This window comes from Camelus dromedarius, chromosome 17 (genome assembly GCF_036321535.1).
Source record: "Camelus dromedarius isolate mCamDro1 chromosome 17, mCamDro1.pat, whole genome shotgun sequence".
Classification (NCBI taxonomy): domain Eukaryota; kingdom Metazoa; phylum Chordata; class Mammalia; order Artiodactyla; family Camelidae; genus Camelus; species Camelus dromedarius.
Genome location: NC_087452.1, coordinates 16,311,217 through 16,332,507, shown reverse-complemented (window position 1 = coordinate 16,332,507; position 21,291 = coordinate 16,311,217). Strand labels below are relative to the sequence as shown.

At 43.4% G+C, this 21,291-nt stretch overlaps 1 protein-coding gene across 1 annotated transcript in view; it reads right to left on the bottom strand.

The window, feature by feature from the left end:
• Positions 1-452: 452 nt before the first annotated feature.
• The window catches only part of EIF4E3 (eukaryotic translation initiation factor 4E family member 3), a 37,499-nt gene continuing 16,660 nt past the window's right edge, over positions 453-21,291 (bottom strand). Inside the window, exons 3-7 of the mRNA XM_064496316.1 lie at positions 15,033-15,127; positions 13,440-13,500; positions 10,819-10,885; positions 6,846-7,001; positions 453-2,479 (exon numbers count right to left, since the gene is read on the bottom strand). Coding sequence (XP_064352386.1) covers positions 2,433-2,479; positions 6,846-7,001; positions 10,819-10,885; positions 13,440-13,500; positions 15,033-15,127 — 426 coding nt within the window. The 3' untranslated portion in view covers positions 453-2,432. The remainder of the gene's footprint in view (positions 2,480-6,845; positions 7,002-10,818; positions 10,886-13,439; positions 13,501-15,032; positions 15,128-21,291) is intronic.

Sequence of the window (21,291 nt, the reverse complement as noted above, 5' to 3'; positions counted from 1 at the left end):
AGTCCGGCTACACCTGCAAGGACTGGGCTGAAAGACACGTGCATTCCACTGCAAGGGCCCGCTCTCCCCAGCAGTGGCTGAGGCGGGGACGCTGCCCTAACACAGAAGTCACATGCCCCACAAAATATTTCCTTGTATCTCGAAAGAGTATTAGCTTCTTTAATCCAAAAAGGTAATGAGAGGCTTTTAAACTGATTAAATCAGCTTAGTTCATACACTGTCTTATGAACTAAATATTCAATTAAAACAATTTCCAAACCAAAATCTGACAAAATCCTCTCTTAGAGTCATTTGGGTGATAGGTCCTTAACTGAGGCAACTTAAATCCTTCTCACAGTTGGTATTTTCCACAGGGTCATAAAGAGTTGCACAAGGTCTCTGGGACAAAAATCTTACTTTGTGTGTTAAGCCATGTTTCATGATCATAAACAACAGAAACTAGAAAACATTACTGGGAGCCTAACATTCCTATTTCTTTCATTTTATTTTTTACTTCACAGGCTACATACATGCAAAAGTTGAACACGTCATCACAATCCTTTAAATAAAGTTCAAAAATAAAAATACTTCAAAATCCATTTACTTATGGAAATATATATGACAATCATAATGAAGATAAGTCAATTATATCCTTTTTTCTAATCTATCAGAAAAATACTTATATTATAAAAAAAGAATTTAAATTCATGTCCAGAATACTTTTTTAAAAATCCTTGATGAATAATTTAAAAACAAGCTGGGTGTTAGTACAATGTTTAAAGAGACACGTTCTAGGCTTTTGAAAAATGGATCTGATAGCCTTATATCTCATTATGAAATCACTGAAGAAACTCAAGTTTAGAAACAAAGCATTTTCAAAAAAAAAATAAAAAACTATGATCACTGTTATTATGGTTGATGTGGTTAGTAACACAAGTGAAGGGCACAACTTTCATAAACAGATATTGTTTGAAGTCCTTTAAAATATTTGAATGGAGAATTTTATATACAAACACAGGTTAGAGGCTGAAAGGAGCCCCACCTCTCTCTGCTGGTCAGTACTGCAAGAGGAATTAAAAATCCTGGGTACGATGAAGTTCTGAGCGCACCGCCCTTTTGTGAAGTGTGTAAGCATGCCCAAGCTCCCCTGACACCAGAAAAAAGCCAGCGGGAGGCAGTGTCTTCAACTGGCCCTGCCTTTTTCAGGTAAAAGCGGTAAGAGGCGTGGGCAGAATGGAGAGAGGGAAACTGGAACATTCGGAGCGTTCCAGAGGGTGGTCATTTCCTTCTACTAAAACCAGTATTTATTTGGTAACATAATACAACATAGCTCAACAATTCCAAAAATTAGTATGTACAGAATGCATTCAGAGTTCAACTTTGTGAACGTTCACATTCATCTTGAAATGAGATTTAACTTGGGTTCCTACACGGAAAAGGCAGGGGGGAAAGCTGGCCAGGCTGGAGGATGATCGAGAATTGGAAACGACATACAATGTGAGCAGGAAAAGGGGGTCATTTAACAAAACGTGTCTGCATTGATTTGGAAAGCCCTGAGTGGTACGCACATCCAAAATTCAGAAGCAGCTTAATTCAAACAATTAAAATATCACTTCCGCTTTAAATAGGAAATTATAAGGTTTCCTATTGAGACAAACACCTTGCTACTACTCTAAGTCTTCTTTTTGCAAAGGCCAAATTGAAATTCTGGTTAGAAAATATTTCCACGGAGGGTCCAAAGATCTAGGGTTTGATTTATATCCTCATACTCAACTGTGATTATAGTTTTCATGTTTGGCAACCCAACTATTATTTTCCTTTCATCTCTTAAAAAAAAAAACACTTCTTAAAAAGGAGAGAAAAAAAAAGATGTGTGTGCTGTCAGTACAAAATCAGATTAAGTGTGATTTTTCTTTTCCCTGGGACAGAAAAAACAATGCCCGTTGCAGAGTGTGTAGAAATGTGTCACAACAAATAATCAAAAGACAGGTTTCACCAAGCTAGTATTCCTCCGAGTACAGTGTGGTTTTCAAAAGCAGTATTGTCAAGATTATGCATATACTCGTTAACTAGGTACAGCAGAGCTACTTAAAGGGAAACCCATTTCTTGTGCCTCAATGAAAGAGGAGTATAGAAAACAATAATTAGACTGAATGAGGAATTTAAAAGGGCAAAAAAAAAAAAAAAAGGGAGCGAAAAGAACAGAGAATTCAGAAAGCCAAAAAAACCAAAAAAACAAAAAAAACCACCAAGTAATGTGACGGCAGAAACCCACACGACCCCCCCAACCCCACCTGCCACTTTGAGTCCTAATTGCTCAAACTGCAAGGACAGAAACCCACTCTAAATTGACCAGCATCGGGCTTCGGCAAGTCTTCTCTTCACTCTCCCTCCTGTTAAGACCGTTTCCAAAACCAATCAGCAAAGGACAAAGAATTCTTTACAGAGTGCAATTAGTGTTTTCCACGTCCACCTTCAAAAGCATGGTGCTCTTCATGGGCTAAAGGACAGAAAAAAAACAAAAAAGAAAAAAAGGAAAGAAAACTTTAAGCAAAGGATGGGGCAACCCTCCTCTAAGGCATCTCATTCAGTTTCCCCAAACGTTGGCAAGAACTCAAATACCTTTTTGTGCCAGTAACTGTTAGCTAAGGCGTGCATTTCCTGAGAAACGTAATAATGAAAATTAAAACAAGGAATAAACAAGCAATGGGCACGCTGCCTGTTTCTGCTTGCTGTGCCGGAGAGGATGAGTAATCCGGACAGGCTGTTGGGGGTGGGTGGGGGGGAGCCGGGCTGCGAGCAAATGCTGCCGCAGGGAAAACGTGCCCCACGGGGTGCATGGGGGGAGGGGCCTCGCAGACGGAGACAGGACCATTCACAGGCCTAGCTTTATAAAAATCAAAGAAACAAAAGGAAAACAAAAGGAAGAACAACACAAGGGTGGTAGCAGTTCTCTTATGTCCCCCGACCTGTAAACACCCTCTGTGGGAAGTGACATTTCATGAAACGGATGGGTCTTTTATTTTTCCCAATCATGATTTTTTTTTTCTTTCTTTTTTCCAGCCCTACTGCCTGGCTTGCAAAATGACTCATTACAACTAGGAACCCTAGAATAAAAAATGATGCTACCAAAAATATTTTCGAAAGACTTAAATTTTTATAAAGTGGAAGTGGGAACTGGGAGACCTGTGAAATGCATAATATTTCCTCCAAGGCAAAAGGCCAAGTTTGAAAATCCACTTCCAGGACTTGGTGAACCCTCATCACTGAGCAAGGGCAGATCCTCTTCTTCCAAGTGGGAAAGTCATTGTGACTTGGGTCTGATAAAGCCGAGGGCCACTCAGGATCCCCGTGCTCTGTCCTCCCCACCCCTCACTGGCAGTGAAGGACGTCCTAGGAAAGCACACATGGGCTGGACCATTTCACCGCCGAAGCCCCTCCCAAGTCTGTATTTTTAAGATGAACTAAATTCCTCAGACTAGTATGGGCGTGGTACGGGGTTGGGTGGGGGAACAAAACCATTTTCCATTCAGGGTCATCCTGGATGCTCACCCAAACTTGCTCTCCACCTAGATAAAACCCTGGGAGAAGCACAGTTTATGGCTCTCGAGGTTTCCTTGAGTTGACCAAAGGCCTAAGGGTGGCCAGTCATCCGAACTGACTGAATCGAACATTTCTCACATGCGGAGCTTTAACCAATATTTCACTTATTATATGTATGTTTAAAAAAAATCTTTTAAAGAAAGATTTTTAGAGCCAACATCAAAGAACATCGTGGCCAGCTCTGCAATAAAAAACACGGTGCGGCTGGGTCAAGCGGGGAGCCACAGACCTCTTGGTGACGCTGGGCTCGCGACTCTTAATCAGGAGATGGGAACTGGCCACAGAGTTTTATCACTTCTAAGGGTGAGGAGACAGTTTGGGGTGGTCACTGTTGAGACAGCACGATTCTGCTGGGTTATAGAGATACCACAGAACATTCAGAATTGGGAGAAACAAGAGAAAGTCCTGTTGGTCTTGGTCAGCCCTGGTTGAAGGGGAATACAGAAACGTTCAAAGCCAGGAGTCAGCAAACTTTTTTTCTGGGAAAGGGCATAGAATAAATATCTTAGGCTTTGTGGGCCACAGGGTCTCCTCCCAACTCTTAACTTTGCCCTTGCAACATTAAAGCCGCCCAGAGGATGTGCACCCAAATGGGCATCGCTGGGGGCCAACACACCTTATATATATGCATACACTGAAATTTGGATTTCATACAACGTACGTGTATTACAAAATGTAGTTTTTCTTGTGATTTTTTTTCTGTTTAAAAATGTGAAAGCATTCTTAGCTGCAGCCCCTACAAAAACAGGTGGGAAGGGGGCAGATTTGTCTTGACAGTGTAGTTTGCCAACCTCTGCTCGAAACAATTCTCACATCAAAGACATTTGTCATTCAGCTGCTCTGAAGAACCTAACAGAATTTGTGGGGGGGGGGTCCCCGTTCATTTAAGTTTCTCAGTCAAAAAACCAATCTGTATCCAACTCACAGAGAACTTAACAGCCGGATGCTCATAACCCCCCCAAAACCCCCCTCCCCGGCTGGAGGCCCTGCTCAAATTCGCCAGGGCTCCTTCTACAAGGGAAAACCTGCCGGGCCCCGCGGCTCCTGTACACCTGTGAATACTTACACCAGGATCTTACTAACGAGACAGAGGAATAGCGTGAGGTTGGTGATCTCTAACCTAGCTCTCCCAGAAATTGTATTCAGGCTGTGAATACAATTTCTGCCCAAACCTCATTTTCCCAAATCAATTCTGTAGCATATGGTGTATAACCCTACTGAGTAAAGGACTGCCTGCTTTAAGGAAAATAAAGAGAATTGCTTGTTTTTTCCAATTCCAATTTTTATTTGAATGATCTTTATTTAAGTGCTCATGTATGCCATTCAAACAAGGATTTCCACTGAGACCCCTGGCTAGTTCTGCCTTGCTCACAGAGGTCACAATGGCATCACACTTCAGGGTATCCATTCTGTGAGCTGCAACCTTCCCCTGTCTCACTTTGGTGCTTTTCTCCCCCCCTCCCCTATCCCGCCATCACAACAAGGCAATGACTCATCCCTGCTTGCTCTTACCTGATTATTGCCACACCGCCCTAGAAACTAGCCCCACTGCTCTGTGGCCTAATTATCTCTGTGGCTGCCACTCTCCTATTATGCTGAGGCTGCTGGTAACCAACGTGTTACCCAGAAATTTTAATCAGAGAATTTTGAAGCAGAAGGGACCTTGGAGATCATTTAAGACCAACCTCCTCAATATTTAGACAAGAAAGTGAAACTATGAGAAACTATCACTTGCTCGAGGTCACACTGTTGAAATGGGACCAAAATCCAGAGCGAGTGCCTGACTTAAAGAGATTCCAAATTGCTTTTGTCCTCTTTGGAGTCAAATGTGGAGCTGGGGCAAAGGCGATCAACAACGTGTGAGCCCCGTTTGTAAACGGCGGTGAAACACACTTCCTGTCGGAGAGCTTCTGCTGGAGTTAGTCTCGTACAGCAGAAAAAAGTAAAAGACCCTCAGCGACCTTTCAATTAATACCTGGGCTGAAAATACAATGAGGGTTCCCAAAGGAATCAAAATTGCATCTACGGACGTGCAATTTTCGCACTGCATGACCAGTAAGCGACCTCCTCCGCAGTGCCACCTTCCTGTCTCTTTTATTTAAACTTTCATTTAAAATTCAGAAGCTAAGCACCTCCTGCATATCTGTAGTAGCAGATCAGTCCCACTGCTTAAAATCTCAATCACTGGGCCTGGGGCTTTATGACTCCTTAGAGGGAGGCCTTAGTTTTCATATCATACTAAGACGATCGCATAACAAAGTTTGATTTTTTTTTCCTTCTCCTCTTTGGCAAGGGGTTTGGAAAGTGAAGCTATAATGGGGTGTTATTTCAGCAATTCTAAGATGCGCTCCTGACTCCCCACTGCACGTCTGGAGACCCCTGGACTCAAGAATGTGTCACAGTTTAATTAGGAGCGTTTTTATCTTTCTTTCTTAGAAATCCTAAAATAATACTTATCGTCAAGGGCATCTTAGATTCAATGAAATACCGCAGTTAAAAAAAATTTGGTTATTGACTCTTGGGATGGTTTGGGAAATAGGAAATCTATCACCTATGTGTAGGGCTGTCAGTCCTTTCCTGGAACTCATTGTGAAAACTGTAACCTGCAGTTTGATCTACCAAACGTTGATTTTATGGCACTAAGCTGCTTTCATTATGAAAAAGATGACTTTTTCACAAGAGCACACAAAAGCAATGAACATGAATCATGATGGAAACAATGGGTCCACACACCTATTCATACTGTTAACACTTCACCACTATGCGTGAGTTCTCTTCTGTGCCACAGTCATCCGTAATGAGGACGTATTAGCGTTTCAGTAGAACATTCAATCGTGCCTGTGCTCAGACCGAGTTCCTCCACAAATACAGATGTTATACGTTATAAACTCCTGTTTATGAAGGGATGATTGAAAATCTACCTGCCAGCTCATATAATAACATTTTTGTTATTGTTGCTTCAAATGGAAGGTAATCTTTTCTGAGAATGACAAATTTGAGATTGGGTTTAAATTTTCGCAATAACAAAAACAACATGCAGTCTCCCTTTCTGATCCGGGTGTTTAAGGTGACAATAAAAATATCATTTTAATTTCTGAGACTAAAACTTTTTTTCTTTTTTTTTTAGAAACTTCAAAGTGCTTTACTGAATTATTTACTGGATGAGAGAATTTCAAGTGATTCTCCCTTCACCTCATTTGCAACACAGTTTCTGTCTTTAAAAGTATGATAGAATAAGTAGTAACTGGAAATGAAGCACTTACGTTTATAAAATACTGCTTTAAAAGATATGTGGGGCAGGAGTTCATAGATCTTTTCTAAAACGGTGGCTTCACCCACTAACGCCGCATTTACATTCCAGACTTGGACGACGTCCTCTCGGTCCCGAACACTGACGCTAACTCCTATTACTTCGTCATCTGAGGGGAAAGCGAGGGGAAAAAAGAAATGAGTGACCATTTCAAAGCCGCCGGAGTAGGTTTCTAAGCACTTATCACTTTATCAGTCAGTTATGGAGAAGATGGTCAAAAGAACTTGGCCCAGAGAACTCGTCATAAATTCTATTTCTAAGGGGAATCGCAAGTAAGCAAAAGCAAAGAAGCGGGCAAAAGCTGCAGCGGTCACATTACATTTGTCTGGGGACTGAGATAAACACAGTGTCCCGGCCAAACAAGCTTTCCAGATAAGTAATTTACCCTTTTTAAGATGTTCCCAAAGCTTTTGACTATTTCTCATTTCTGTGTTGATGAGACTTTTTCTAAAACACATTGCATAATGCTCGGCCCTCTGAAAGCCAAGTGAACTCAAGTGAACTTTTCCTCGATGCTTAACTATCTTTGTTAAGAACATAGCAAGTACTTCGCCTGACTTCCTGACAGTCATTCAGAGATCTTGGGGTGGTTAGTGGTTCGTGCCCCAAAACTGACTTGGGCCCTGGCTGCGTGCTCCGAGTTGCTCATCCTGCTTTTTGTGGTTTGCCTGTCTGCTCCTTTCCTATTAATCCTTCCTGCTCCTCTAGTGCCTCTCCCTAGCCATCCCCCTTCCGGTTCAAACTGTGGGCTAGAGAACCAATGACCACCTGTCAGCACTGTGTACAAAGTAAGAGTAAGTATGTTCTAAGTGTGGCTCTGCTATTGCAGTGCTTCAGCGAATGGGCGGAAAGCATTTATCTGTTGATTAATGTAGGTCTTCAAAAAAAAAAAAAAACCCAAAAAACTAAACTAAATTCTAGATGTGCAGCTCCTCTGCAGATATTCGAGAATGGTGGCTGGGTAAGTAAGATTTTGCACTGTCCTAAGGAGCCACTTTGTGTATATTAATGTGCGGCAAAATGAGAGGAGTAAAGAGTTCCAGTTCCTGGCTTCCATGTTCGTGGCATAAGACTGAAACAGGGTCACCTCTCTGCACCCACACACTCGGCATCAATGAGCTAAAGGTGAAAAGTGAGTGTTACTGAAGTTTGGAAATTCTACTTTAGTTACTATGTTTTGCCAAATTTCCCTTATTTACTGTCAATCTGTACATCTCAATATTTACGCCATCAGTTCTTCCAATTGCCTGCTGGAGGGTAAGCGGGTCCAGCATTTAGATACAATTTAAATGAGGACATGTCCAACTTACTAACCTTACTAACTTCACCGTCAGTAAAATAATTCCTTTCTTTCTTCCATCCTCCCCTTCCCGCCTTCATTCCTTCTTTCCTTCTCTTCCTCCTTTCCTTTTTAAATAAATTCGATTCTGGTTAAATGTGTATGACTTGATCACTAAATAACTCCATGTGTAGAAACATTTGAAAGCAGGCAGAATTCAGTCTCCGGCATCAGAACTTAGGTCGGTGGCCACCTTTGAGGGAAGGGAGGGTGAGGCGGGATTCTCGGGGGCTGGTAATGTTCTGTTCCTTCATCTGGATGCCAATTATAGGGCTCTGTTCACTTTGGGAATATTTATCAAGCTATATACATTGGCATTTGCGTCCTTTGCTGTATACATGTCACATTTAAACAAAAATTTCCCCCAAAAATAAATAGTACCTGATCATGGCCATCCAGAGAAACTTATTTTTCCATCAAGAAATCTGTCTTATGTACAGCTTTCTGATTTTTTAATTGACCTTCAAAACATACTTTCTAGGGCTCAATGTTAAATTTCATGTGAACATAAAATCAAGTAAAGAGGGAAGCTTTGGGGTTTACCACTTTCAAGAAGAGTCGTCAAGACACTAGCATGGCCTTTTAGGGAAAGATGGGCATTTTCCAGTTTCCTGGTTTTGCCCATGTCTACATTCTTGGTCAGAGGGCACCGTAACTGATGGGTGCTGAAGATGCTAAACTGTCAATATTTCAGTTTGGCTTGGATTTTGGTACTCAAGGTGTAGCCTCCTAGCACAGCACGTGCAGAAACAGCATGGTAAAAAGGCTGCAGCTCGTGTTTAAAGGAAGATCCAACCACAAACACGTAACATTCATAAGGGGAAAGAACCAGCAAAAGCCTGATCGGTTTAGGGTACTGGCAGCAGACGAGGTGAGAGCTCGGAGGAGCCGCTGTTTAAAGATGGGGGAAGTGAGGACCAGAGAGGTTGGCTGAAATGGTGTAGGTGTGAGAGCTAGGTTAATGGAAGAGCTAACGGTTAATAGTTAATGGCGCTCTCATTCCGAAGTCAACCCCAGAACAATAGGTCTTCTTTACTCAACCCTGGCTGTTTATTACGACTTAGGCTATTTTCCCAGGTTCTGGTTCTGGAAGCAGGAATAATTCATACAGAAAACTTCCTCCCCCAGGGATTCCTGTGTTTATAATTATACCGAAGACGTATTTTTGACTACATATTGTAAAGTTGCTAACTACTCCCTATGAAAACGGAAGGAATCTATACTTTTAAGACAGTTTCATCGTAACCCGAGTTTTGTCTTAAGTGAATAAAAAGAGGTGTCAGAATTAAGAAAAACAGGTGGGAGGGTATAGCTTAATGGTAGAGTGCAGGCCTAGCATGCACAAGGGCCTCGGTTCAATTCCCAGCACCTCCACTAGAAAAATAAATAAATAAATAAAGCCCCCCCAAAAAAAATTAAAAAAAAAAAAAAGGAATTAAGAAAAACAAAAGTAGAACTACTAGAACTGTTAGTGAGATAATTCTGAAACCTGCCGTGGCACTGGCTAGGCCTACAGGGGTTCGCCAAGGTAGCGCCATCTAAGAAGTGCGAGAGCAAATCAATCAATACCAATTAGTTAAAAAAAAAAAAAAAAACTGTAACAGAAAGCTGAACAGAAAAAATGTTATTCTCAATGTTACCTCAGAAGCATCCAGAAGGAACTATCCCAACAGGAAACAGAACTTTAAACTAGAAATTCAGTTTTCCTCTTTGAGTGGCTTCATAACAGAAAAACAAAGCAAAATAAAACTGGGGTAGGGGATATTACAAGGTACAAACGATTAGGTGTAAAATATGCTCGGGGGATACAGTGAATACTGTGTGATGACTATGGATGTGGCACCGCCTTTGAAAACTGAATCGCTGTGCTGTGTACATGTAACTTACATGGTTTTGTGCATCAACTATACTTTAATTAAAAAAACAAAACCAAGCAAAATAAAAACGCACTCACAGGGCTCTCAGAAATTCACGCAGTATTTGAAAATGGTCTTCGAAGCAAAGTCCTGAAGGCTTTACCTTTTAGCCTCGTTGTGGGATCACAGGTAATAATGGTGATTCCCCCTCACCTCCCCTTTATCACAGTCTGACTAGAAGGGACAGGAAGAAGGGGCAAGGATGAGAGGGACAAAAGGGATGGTGCTACCTAACGACAAACTTCACTCGACCGCAAAGGCACTTGCCCCTTCTGGAAGAACTGAAACGGATAAAAGAAATCTACCCCAAATTGTGTTAAGAGCCCATTTATCTTTGGAATGAATATAATGTATGTCAATTATATTTCAATTAAAAAAAATTCTTTTCCTGCCCATTTATTTTAGACAGATAGTCATGGATACTATTAATATGAGCTATAAGTGGTAAAAATACAGAAGCACATACACGTGTGTATAACGTACACACATGTAAGTATACATATGCACATATACATATAACTCTAAATGCCACGATCCCATGAGAAAATCTAAGGAACTTCACAGGTACAAAATGAACAACTTCAAAATACATAAAAAGTCAAACCACAAAAGCATCAAGCACCAGCCAAGCGCGCGGCAGTCGGGGGTACCAGGGCTGTGGGCTTCATTACCTGCGGCCGCACAGTCTGTGAACTGCTCCCCGATAGTCGCTAACAACAACTCCTTCCAAACTGTGGACTGGTGTGGGAAAAGAATAACAAACAAACAAACAAAAAACAAAGAAAAAAACATTTATTTTTAAACAATTAACTTTAGGAGCTACACAAGTCACATTTTCTTTAACATCACATGCCCTTCCGTGCCCTTATCTGGAGCCCGCAGACCTCTTTAAATCACAGGTGTAAACACTCACATGGTGGCACCTACTGTGTTTTAACTTTACACAGATAGACAAAAGGGATCCCAAGTCACAAACCCCGTGTCCGCACAACTCGGTGTCCAAAGTCACAAAGTTCATTGGGACACCTCTAAAGGTCAGAAGAAAGGGGGGAAAATACATTCGAATGACTTTCAGCTTTCCAGTATCTTTACCTCTGGCTGATTCAGAATGCATCACCTGGTTGTAAGTGAAGGTGATTAGTAAAATCCTTCTCTTTAAAAGTCTTCCCTGTTTTTTTGTGCAGTTTATAAGGTACTTCCAAGGTTACCCAAGTGAAGAACATTTAAGGACATTTCTGGTTTATCTAACACCAGAGACTTGCAAGTTTCCATTCACTTGAAGGCATCCTGTTTCTGCTAAATGACTGAACTTGTGTGTGTGTGTATATGTGTGTGTGTGTGTCTCTATTTCCCTGAAGATCAGTGCATGTTCTGCTCCATCTCCTCCCAGGGAGAAACTCTGGCGTCTCATCTGCTGAGGTCATCCAATCAGCAGCCAGCATCCATGCACAGGTAACTGGAGGCCCACAAGTTCTTCCAGCTACTCCTCCTCAAAAACTTCTGGGTCCCATTTCTCTTCCTTATTGTGGTCCACAGGCTCTGAGCTTTGCCAGCACTGGGTTTGAATCCTGACAGCCAGCTGGGTCTCCGTGAGCCAGGTGGGATATCAGTCTCTGAGCATCAGTCTCCTTTGGTGAATAGGGACTAATAATAGGACTGACCTCCCAGGGTTGCTGTGACCATGAAATTAGTCCACAAATGCGCTGGAAGGGCTCAGCATTGTGACTGCAACAACAGGACTCGCGAGTTCGGATCCATTCCATTGCATGAATAGCTGTGGGCCAGCTCTGGACCAGGTGCCCAGTATACATTAACCAGATTATGAGTGTGTACTATCATGTTCTAATGAGCTGAAAGCAGCCTAGCTGAATGTTTAACCAAGACAACAGCAGTGAGCCATTGTGACCTTTACTCTCAAGGAGGGTTGTCTTTTCTCTCTCCTAGAGCCTCCATTCTGGTCCACTTGTCTCCCATCTAGATACTGCCCCTTCCGTTTTCTGTCTGTCACAACTGTTGTCTCTTGTGCTGTGAGTGGTGAAGATGATGCTGCGGGGGGGTGGGCGGGGATGGAACGTTCCCTCTCCCGTGTGAATTGAGACCGGGTGACAATTAACACTGGACTGAGCTGCCTGGGATGAGGACACTGCTACAGACACGAAAGCGTTACCATTTGTAACTCAATGTGGTCAAGAGAGCTGACGAGGAGGGTGAGGACAAAAGTGTCTTTCAGATACCCTTCACCCAATGTTGACATCATGATTGTTTCTACTTGAATTCAAGGTCTAGTGTGAGTAAATAGAGAACACAACAAGGAAAACGTGTTCTTACTGAAATTAAAAACCACTTTCTCTCTTTCTGGGGTGGGCAGGAAGAGCTCACCAACCTTGCCCCGTTCGTGAATTGCTCCCCTGACATTTCTTCAGTTACATATGTCAAATAATAGGAAACCCTGTAGCTACGCATCTTAATGAGAGTTTGCATCTTTAACAAACAAACGGGGTCATAGCTTCAGATTTGTGCTTCTAGAGAAAAGGGGCCAGGTCATGCCTATGGGTCTGTGGAGACGTTTCAATGCTTTGAGCTTATCCACATGAAAGAAACCACGAAAAAGGTGAGTAGCATCTGCCCTTTCATCCATTTTCAAAGATGCTTTGGGTTTCCCAAGGCTTAAGAATAGATGTGAAGGTTCCTTTTCAGCCAGTACAGTGAATCAGAGTCCACTCCTGGGAAACCCAGGTTTCTGGGGTTGGACCACAGCCCATGGGCACCACGCAGGCCGTCCCACCAACCCGGTTCTCATCAGCCCCAGAGGGAGACTGGGCACAGCCCTGTGGTGAAACCCCAAAGAACTGCGAGATGCAAGGCCTCCCACGCATGCCCACCCTGTGTGCCAGGGTCGTCCTCAGAAGTGCCCGTTCCTGCGGTGGGGAGAGGAGGAGCCTTTGCTGGGAAGGCTCCTGCCTCTCACTATGTAAACCAGCTTCCACATGCTAATTACGCCTGGGGCGGAAATGACGGCCACAATCAGCTTTTCTGCAAACTTTATGAGCACGCAGCCGTCCCGACTACATGATGCAGTCACACGATTACAACCATTTCCATAGAGAATCACAACATATTTTCAAGGTGACCGTGGAAGGCAGAAAACCACCATGGGCAGAACAGAACTTCGTACCCCTGGTCCTGCTCTGAGTCTAGCGGGCAGGCTGTCTAAAACGCACAAGCGGTTCATCACATGCAGCCAGCTGCAACCCCAAACTTAGCTTCCAGGAAAGGGTCAGAACAAACCTACCGTGCTGTCCTTGGGGACTTTCATCTTCCACACGCCACCCTTTGCATTGCTCTCCTCTTCCCTGGATCAAAGACCAACGTTCAGAGTTACTCTCATGGGTTAAGTAGTTCCACATACATCCAGTTTAACGATGAGGTGACGTTAAAAACAAACAAAAAAACCACCATGGAGCATTCTTCAATAAACTCTCCCCCATTTGCTTTAATGGAAGCAGACGCAGATGAAAGAAAAAGGAAGGGGGTGGAGATAGGAAGGGAAGAAAGTGGCATTTGTGGCCACAAGGGCAGGGAAGGAGATGGGACACCAAGTTCTCGTCCTCAAGGAGGTGGTGATGAGAGGTGCCCTAGACTATCTGGGGATGGACAGACGAACTCAAGTGCTTCATGTGTGTGAAGGCCTTTACATTCTGATGTCATGTTCATGACACCGTCTCATCTGATTCTCATGTCAACCTTGTGTCCTATCCTAATAGGACACCCGCTGTTCCCCTGTTTAGGAACTGCCCCCTCTTCTGGCAAAAGCACCCTGATTTCCCTTTAAGGAGCTACTTGTCCCCTACTCTCATGTCAGACCCTCTTCGATATGGTTGATTCCTTATCCGAGCTTTAAAGATGGGCTTATGACCCAGGTTTGCCTTTTGAGAACACTGCCTCCTTCAAGTCTTTGCGATTGGCCAGGGATGGAAAGCTGGCCCACAGGGGACCAATGAGAGGCCGCCCTGGCATTTCACTGGGGCTGGTGAATGCCGACATGGATAGACTTGGAGGGTGTTAAGACTGGAGCTTATGAAGTGGCAGAGCTGCCTGAAAACTAAACCAATGGAGAGGAAAGCAAAGCAAATCTGATGGACAGGGTCAGCTTCCTAATAACAACGGAGCATGGGAGAAATCAGCCCTCCCAGTAGCCTGCTCAGCTACAGGAGCCAAAAACTTCCATTTCTTGGCTCAGCTTCGGTTTCTGTCATTTGCTACTAAAGAGCTATTAGTAAGTAAACAGCTTAGAATAGTCGAGGGGCATGATACAAGGATTTACTACTAACTGAGACTCCAGCCTAGGCAAACTGGTTTATGGTCCACCACCCTCAACACTACACCAAACTATTAAAGAAAAAGACACCTTCCCCTCGACCCTGGGCCATGATCAGTATCCTACACTTTCCGTGTGGTCCACGTGAGATAATGTCTGAGGAGACAGGATCTGTGTTCAACCGGACAATAGGTGTGGGAACCAGATCTGTTCCTTCATCCAGCCTATTAGCTTTTTCACCCCGCTGTCCAGGTCATGACTGAACAAACGAAAGAACAAGTCCAAATGATGCCACACCCCATACAAAGACCTGCATCGCACTGTCCGTGAGCTAACGATGAGCCGTTTATGGGGAGACTGCAATGGGGCATTCAGTGCCGGGGTGCTGGGACAGCGGCTCATTGTCTCAGGGGCTTACTTCAAAATTAAGTCATAGCTAAAATGACTTTCCAACAACACTGGGAAAAAACCACTCTGGCATTCCCTTTTGGCATGAAGTAAGTCTTTTATTAAATTCACAACCATTTCCCTCCCACCTTCACCTCACATTACACGGGAGACACTTACCAAAGTGGTCGCCTCTCTCCTCTCATTAAATGGTAACTACATCTCAAAGGCAGGCTAGTCACAGGAGGGATATTATTGTACACACTCCAGAATATCTTTAAAAGAAAAACACTTTGTTTAATATACCAGTACTGACTTATTCAGCCACTAGATTATAAAATTAATGCATTAACGAAAACAAAATGAGATTCTCATTAGATTTTTCTCAGTAGTCTAATTTTCTGCTAGAACGTGTAACATAAAAGAATGTTCCTTTCTGGAGTCGGGCCAAGCTGTATGCTTCAGGAAGCTATGGTTATCAAGCGAACATTCCTATGCAGTGTGTCTCCACGTAAAACTGGGTAAGGATCCTGCTAATGATCTTCCTGGCAGGTAGACGGCACCTACTGAAGCCTGCAGAGCTGAATACATGTACTGAACCAGATTTCCTTACCACACAGACTCTGTCTTCTACCTAAGCCAAGGAGTCTGCTACACTTTGGATCAGAGGGTGGGGTAGAGAGAAGGCAGAGAGAGTTCAACCACCTTGTGTGTTCTGTCCTCCTCCCCCTCTTCCAGAAGGAGAAGGGAAGAGCTCAGTTGCCCAAGATACAGGGCATCATGGACCCCACGTTTGTGTCCTCCCCAAACTCACATATGAAACCTGAGCCCCCAGTGGGATGGTATTGGGAGGTGGGGTCTTTGGGAGATAATTAGGCCTTAAGAATGGAACCCAAGGTGGGATCTGTATCCCAATAAGGAAGGGATGGAGTCAGCCTCTCTCTCCACCCTGTGGGGCTACAACAAGAAGCTGCCTGCCTGTCTGTAAATCCAGGAAGAGGGCCTTTATCAGGACCTGCCCGTGCCAGCACCCTGGTCTCGGGACTTCCAGCCTCCAGAACTATGAGAAATCAATGTTTGTTGTTTAAGACCCCTGCTCTACGGTATCCTGTTATAGTAGCTGGAACTAAGACACAGAGTGGCTGGTAGACAGAAACATTACATAAAAATAAACAACAACAACAACAAAAACAAATGTAACAGCAGGAGTAACAGTAGCAGGAGAACTTTACAGGTTTATGTAATTCATCCTAATGACAGTATCACCGGGAGGTACAATTACTACCCCTGTTTTACAGATAAGGAAACTGAGGCACAGAGTAATCAATTGGCCCAAACATCCCTGTTTGGTATGACCATCAGGATTAGGACAAGGATTATGTTTCCGAAGAAGAAAACTCTCCCCAGTTTATACAGAATGGGCCCTAGAATCACTAACTCTATGCAGAGAATTACTACACAAATGAGAAATGTTCTGCATGGTGAGGTAAGTCAAGGGTGATCGTCTGGATCTCCTAGTGGATCTGAGACCAGAGCAAGAAATGAAACAATTAGAAAAGGGAATCCTAGGGCACCGTGAACAAAGAAGCATAGGTGGGACGAAATGTTACGTGTTAAACGATAACCCTTACAGAGTTGTCTGAGCCCACGTTGTGTAAAATGAAAGCCAAATGAATTGCAAGGGCAGGAACAATGAATGGGAAGATAAAACTGAAGGCAAAAACCACCTGACAACAGATTTTTTAAGAATATCTTGGGTCCCTTATACTAAAATGGTGCTCATGTAGGGAGTAGCTAAAAATGGATTTGCAGTAAGAGTAGATCCTGAAACAGACATCTGTCTTTGGAGAGATACCTACCTTACAAGTGGTCTGCTCTCAGTGCAAATAAGATTATTCCACTATTTCAGTTTTAGTCTGTGGTGTGAGTGTGGACACGTAGAGCTGGAATTTGAAGCTAGGCAGGTGGATTCCAAACCCTTGTGTTCTTAACCACTAAGCTGTTTCCTCTGAAGATACTACTACATGTTCTAGGCATAGCTTTCTTCAATCCTAGAAGCCATGGAACAGGCCGTGAGGCCACAGAATGAGGGACACCTGTTGAAGAGGTCCCACCAGCAAGCGCCCTTAATCACACTGACTCTGTCAGTAAATTGGCTCTAGCCTGGGACTTCTGCGAAGATGTGGCCATCACCTGGGCAGAATCCATAGACAAAATTATGCTAAAATAAAAATCCCTGCTTCCACCAAGAGGACTCTGGCGTTCGCAAATGTCAAGTCTCCTGAGAGGCATCCCAGAACAGAGGACCTGCCCTCACACCCCTGCCAAAGTTCCTGATTCCTAATTTTTCACCCAGTGTTTGAAGCATCTTGGGAAAAAAACCAGCAAAAATCTTCTCCCGTTTCAAAGGTAGGTAAGAAAAACACATTAAGGATCATACTACGGTGTATAGTTTTAGAAGCTTCTCTTGAAAACAAAAACAGACAGTTGATTTTGTGAGTCCTGGAAAGTCTGGTAGGAGGAGATGACAGCCCAAGAAGAGCTGGTGACAGCCTGCACTCTGATTTAATGGACTTTATTAAAGCCCATGCTTGCAGGTTTGTGAATGAATACAAAACGAGAGTGGAATATGTGGTGAGCTCATTGAAAAGAGAGAGCCCTGTAAAAGTCGGTGGCACTAAGTCGATCCGTTTCCTTGTTGTAAACCTCATACAATGTGCGGGATGCTTGTCAAGCATGAATGATGGTGAAACAGCTCAAGGAGGGGGCTATCACACAGCCCCTTAGAACTTCTTCCTCCCCTGGGGAAGGGAAAGGGCTGTTTCACTGGAAGAATGCTAGTTCCTGCTCATGGACTCTGTAACACACTTTTATTTTAGTTGATGAATCTCAATTTGACTATAAATAGAACCTTGCAAATAGATTTCAAAAGCCCTTAGACTTAAAATTAATTCTAAATGGTCTGCAAACAGGAGACTGCAGTAAAAGTAAGCACAATGTGTATTAATAATGATGAAGTGTTTTTTTCATAAGCCTTAATGATAACCCGAAGAGAGGGAGATACGTCGGGCAGCGTTCATTCAGTCCACAGATGTGGGCACTAGTGAGGGGCGGGCCACGGGGATGAGTCCTCGGTGTGGTTAAATTCACCAGACAACGGTGACCACTGGATAAATCCCCAGTCTACCTGTTCTGACTGAAGCGATTATGCTCCCCCTCAGTCTTTTGCCAAACAGATCATCAATCATGACCAGGAAAACTGGCAAATTTCCTCCTCAATTTTCTACTGAATGTTTTGAAGAAGGAAAAGAGAGAATATTCTTGAAAGTACTTGAGAAGAAAAAAAAAAATGCCATGTGGTGACAGACAACGCGGTGTAAAACGAAGAAAAACATCCAGCAAATATACCTTCAACCACCCCTCACCTCCCCCCCAACAACCTCAATCCAGGATTTCTTCCCAGGATCCTAGCACATGAATCACTGAAAGTATCTTTGAAATTTTAAACAAACATTTTTCTTCATCAGGTATTTGTAATTGGCTGGGAATTGCTCCTTACCAACTGAAATAACTGTATTTATGGGAAGGGCAGACAGAGCCCAGAAGAAAGAAGGCAACTAAAGAAATTAATGGATGTTTTTGATTCACAGCAGACACATCAGGATGAAGGCAAAAACCTCTGACTTCGAGAGCTGGGTACTTGAGAGAGAAATGGGGTTTTCTTTGAAATCCAGAAGGGCTTGACTTAAAGTGAGAACCAAAGGTTGGAGGATTGGGTGTAGACAAGACAGAAGGCTAGGATGTTAGGGCAATTCCCCACCACGCAGGAAGTCTATGAATGAAAAATAGAGACCGAGATGGGGAGCTAAGTGGGATTCACCCACTGAGAGAAGAGAAAAGTCTGGGGAAACAGAGCAGAACAGTGTATACTCAGCTCCCTGGGTACAGCCCACAGGTATACGTTTCTTGGTTGATGTTACTATTTTCAAGGGCACAGGGCCACTTTGATGAAAACCCAAAGACATAGTTGGACTCAGAAGCTTATACACCATTTTAGTAAAGGTTGGTGAATTGTGGAGAGTGACGAGACAAAGGAAAGGGGGTTTGGGGCCCTTGGAAGGTGACCAAGAAATATATGGTACATAATGGTTGTTTAATAGGTTATGCAGACTTCAGTGGTAAAAAACAAAGGGGGGGGATACTTTCATGTATGTAAACTTATGTCACCTTTAAAAGGGAAAATTTATGCCCTGATTTCAGGCAGATAGAAGGAGGGCAGAGAGCTTCTCCAGGGTCTGCTGTTTCTCAATTGCCTTTATTTATTTTTTTTTATTTTTAAAAATTGAGGTATAATCAGTTTACAATGTTGTGTCAATTTCTGGTGTACAGCACAACTGCCTTTAGTTCAAAATAATTCTTATGATAAAGTGGCATTTTGGGGGTGGCATATTCTGATCCCCTTTGCGAGACCAAGTTTTCCATCTGGAGTGACTAAATTACTTTCACTTTGCAAGATTAACTCTCCCCCATCCGTCAACCCCCACCTGCACAACTGGCTTGTGACTATAAATGCTGACCCTATCATACACACTTATGAATAAATGACGTGGTAGTAATTAAAGAATCCTGTTACTCTGATATTAAGTCTGCGCTAGACAGAACTACGGAGCAAACCTGGTGGCACAGCCTTCCTTCTCTCTTTCCAGTATGGGGTTTCTCTCTTTCTTCCCTCCACCAGTTCCCTGCACCCTAGTGGTCTGCTCCAGGCCGTTCTGTTGCTGGATGGCCCCTGCTGTGGGCTGTGCCCCTCCAGGGCAGTGAGGACTCTCAGTCAACCTTGCCATCACTCTCCACTATCAATACTGACCTACCAAACCTCTCCTCCCGAAAGGGACAGCCCTCCTCTCCCAGCGATTCGGAAAGCAACCTGCTGTCTGACCTTAATGACACTCACAACAACTCCACGACTTTCTGATAAGGGGTAACGCCTTGATTATCACTGGCCATACACAGGCACAGAAGGAACATTCTATTCATTTTAAGAGACTGTGTATATATGTATGTATGTGTGTGTATACATATACATACACATACACACACACACACACACACACACACACACACACACACACACACACACACACGAAGACCTTCCATTTGGGAAAAATGATGCTGGATATCCACTTACAGAAGAACTATGAAGTTACTGATTTTTGTAAATTTAAGTAAAAAGCTGGTCAATTTACGAGACATACTGGGTAGGACACAGAATAAGTGGGACACAGTGCGGCCAAATCCTGAAGGTGGTAACCAAGGGGGGGTTAGAATGTCATAAAGGAGCAAGTTTTCAGGGGTGGAATTTTGGTCTCATGGGAACAAGGGAGGCCTCCCTGCAAGTCGCATATGGCCGGTAGCTCTTCTTTCTCCCACAGGTAAACTCAGGCTTGTTCGGAAGCTGTGTTCTATGCTCTATTCTGCACTGCATCCATTCAGGACATAAAAACACAGGAGAAATGTGGAAAATGTGCAAATGTTTACAAAAGAGTAAAATGAATCAATAAACGTCTGGAAAACATATCTAGATGAAAAATGGAATTTTCCAAGAAAGGCAAGAAAGTAGGAAGGAAATCAAACTCCAAGCAGAGAGCATTATTGTTGGCTGTGATGAGAGTGTCCTCAGCAGGGGTCACCGGGCCCCTCCACTCCTCAGTCAGGGCGGAGTAGAGAGCCAGAGGACTGACCTAGAAGAGGAGGGAGCTCCGGGCCCAGAGACACGGCATGACTGGCTGTTTGCACTGGGTGTTTTGGGCCACTTACTCCCAGCCTCATCTCTCCAGGTAATGCGAGGATAACAATTCCTCCCCCACCCCATCGACATCTCTGATGTGCTGAGAGCCTCAAAGCACAAGACACACTATGTCCTCACAGAAAGCAATCACTAATAATGCAGGATACTCACACTTCACGTCAACATGCGAGGGAAAAAGACACGATGAGGGATGTAGGTTTTTAGTGCTGACAGAGTGAGAGTTCAAGAATCAACATATAACCACAGAATAAAAGGACAGTGGGGCAAAAGCATGTCCTCAAATGACTTCAAAATCAGCACCCAGGCTAGTTCTTACATACTGAGGACGATTCACAGGTATTAAGGACGCTCAGGCTGGACTCCCCCAAGTTACTGACAAGTTACACATGCTTTCACAAGTAGACGTGTTAGCAGCGGTATATTCCAGGGAATAACTGCTTGAAATAAATAATCTGGAAGTAGCAGCACAGAGTTTTTGGATTTAAACCACAGCTGAGGAGAGAACAAAATGATGTTCTAACAGAAGCAGGCAAACATGGCCGATGGATTTATTATGATCCTTGGGCACGTACTGTGTGCTTTTTACGTCCCTGTGCCGTTTCATTTTCACAACCTCAGGATACAATTGGT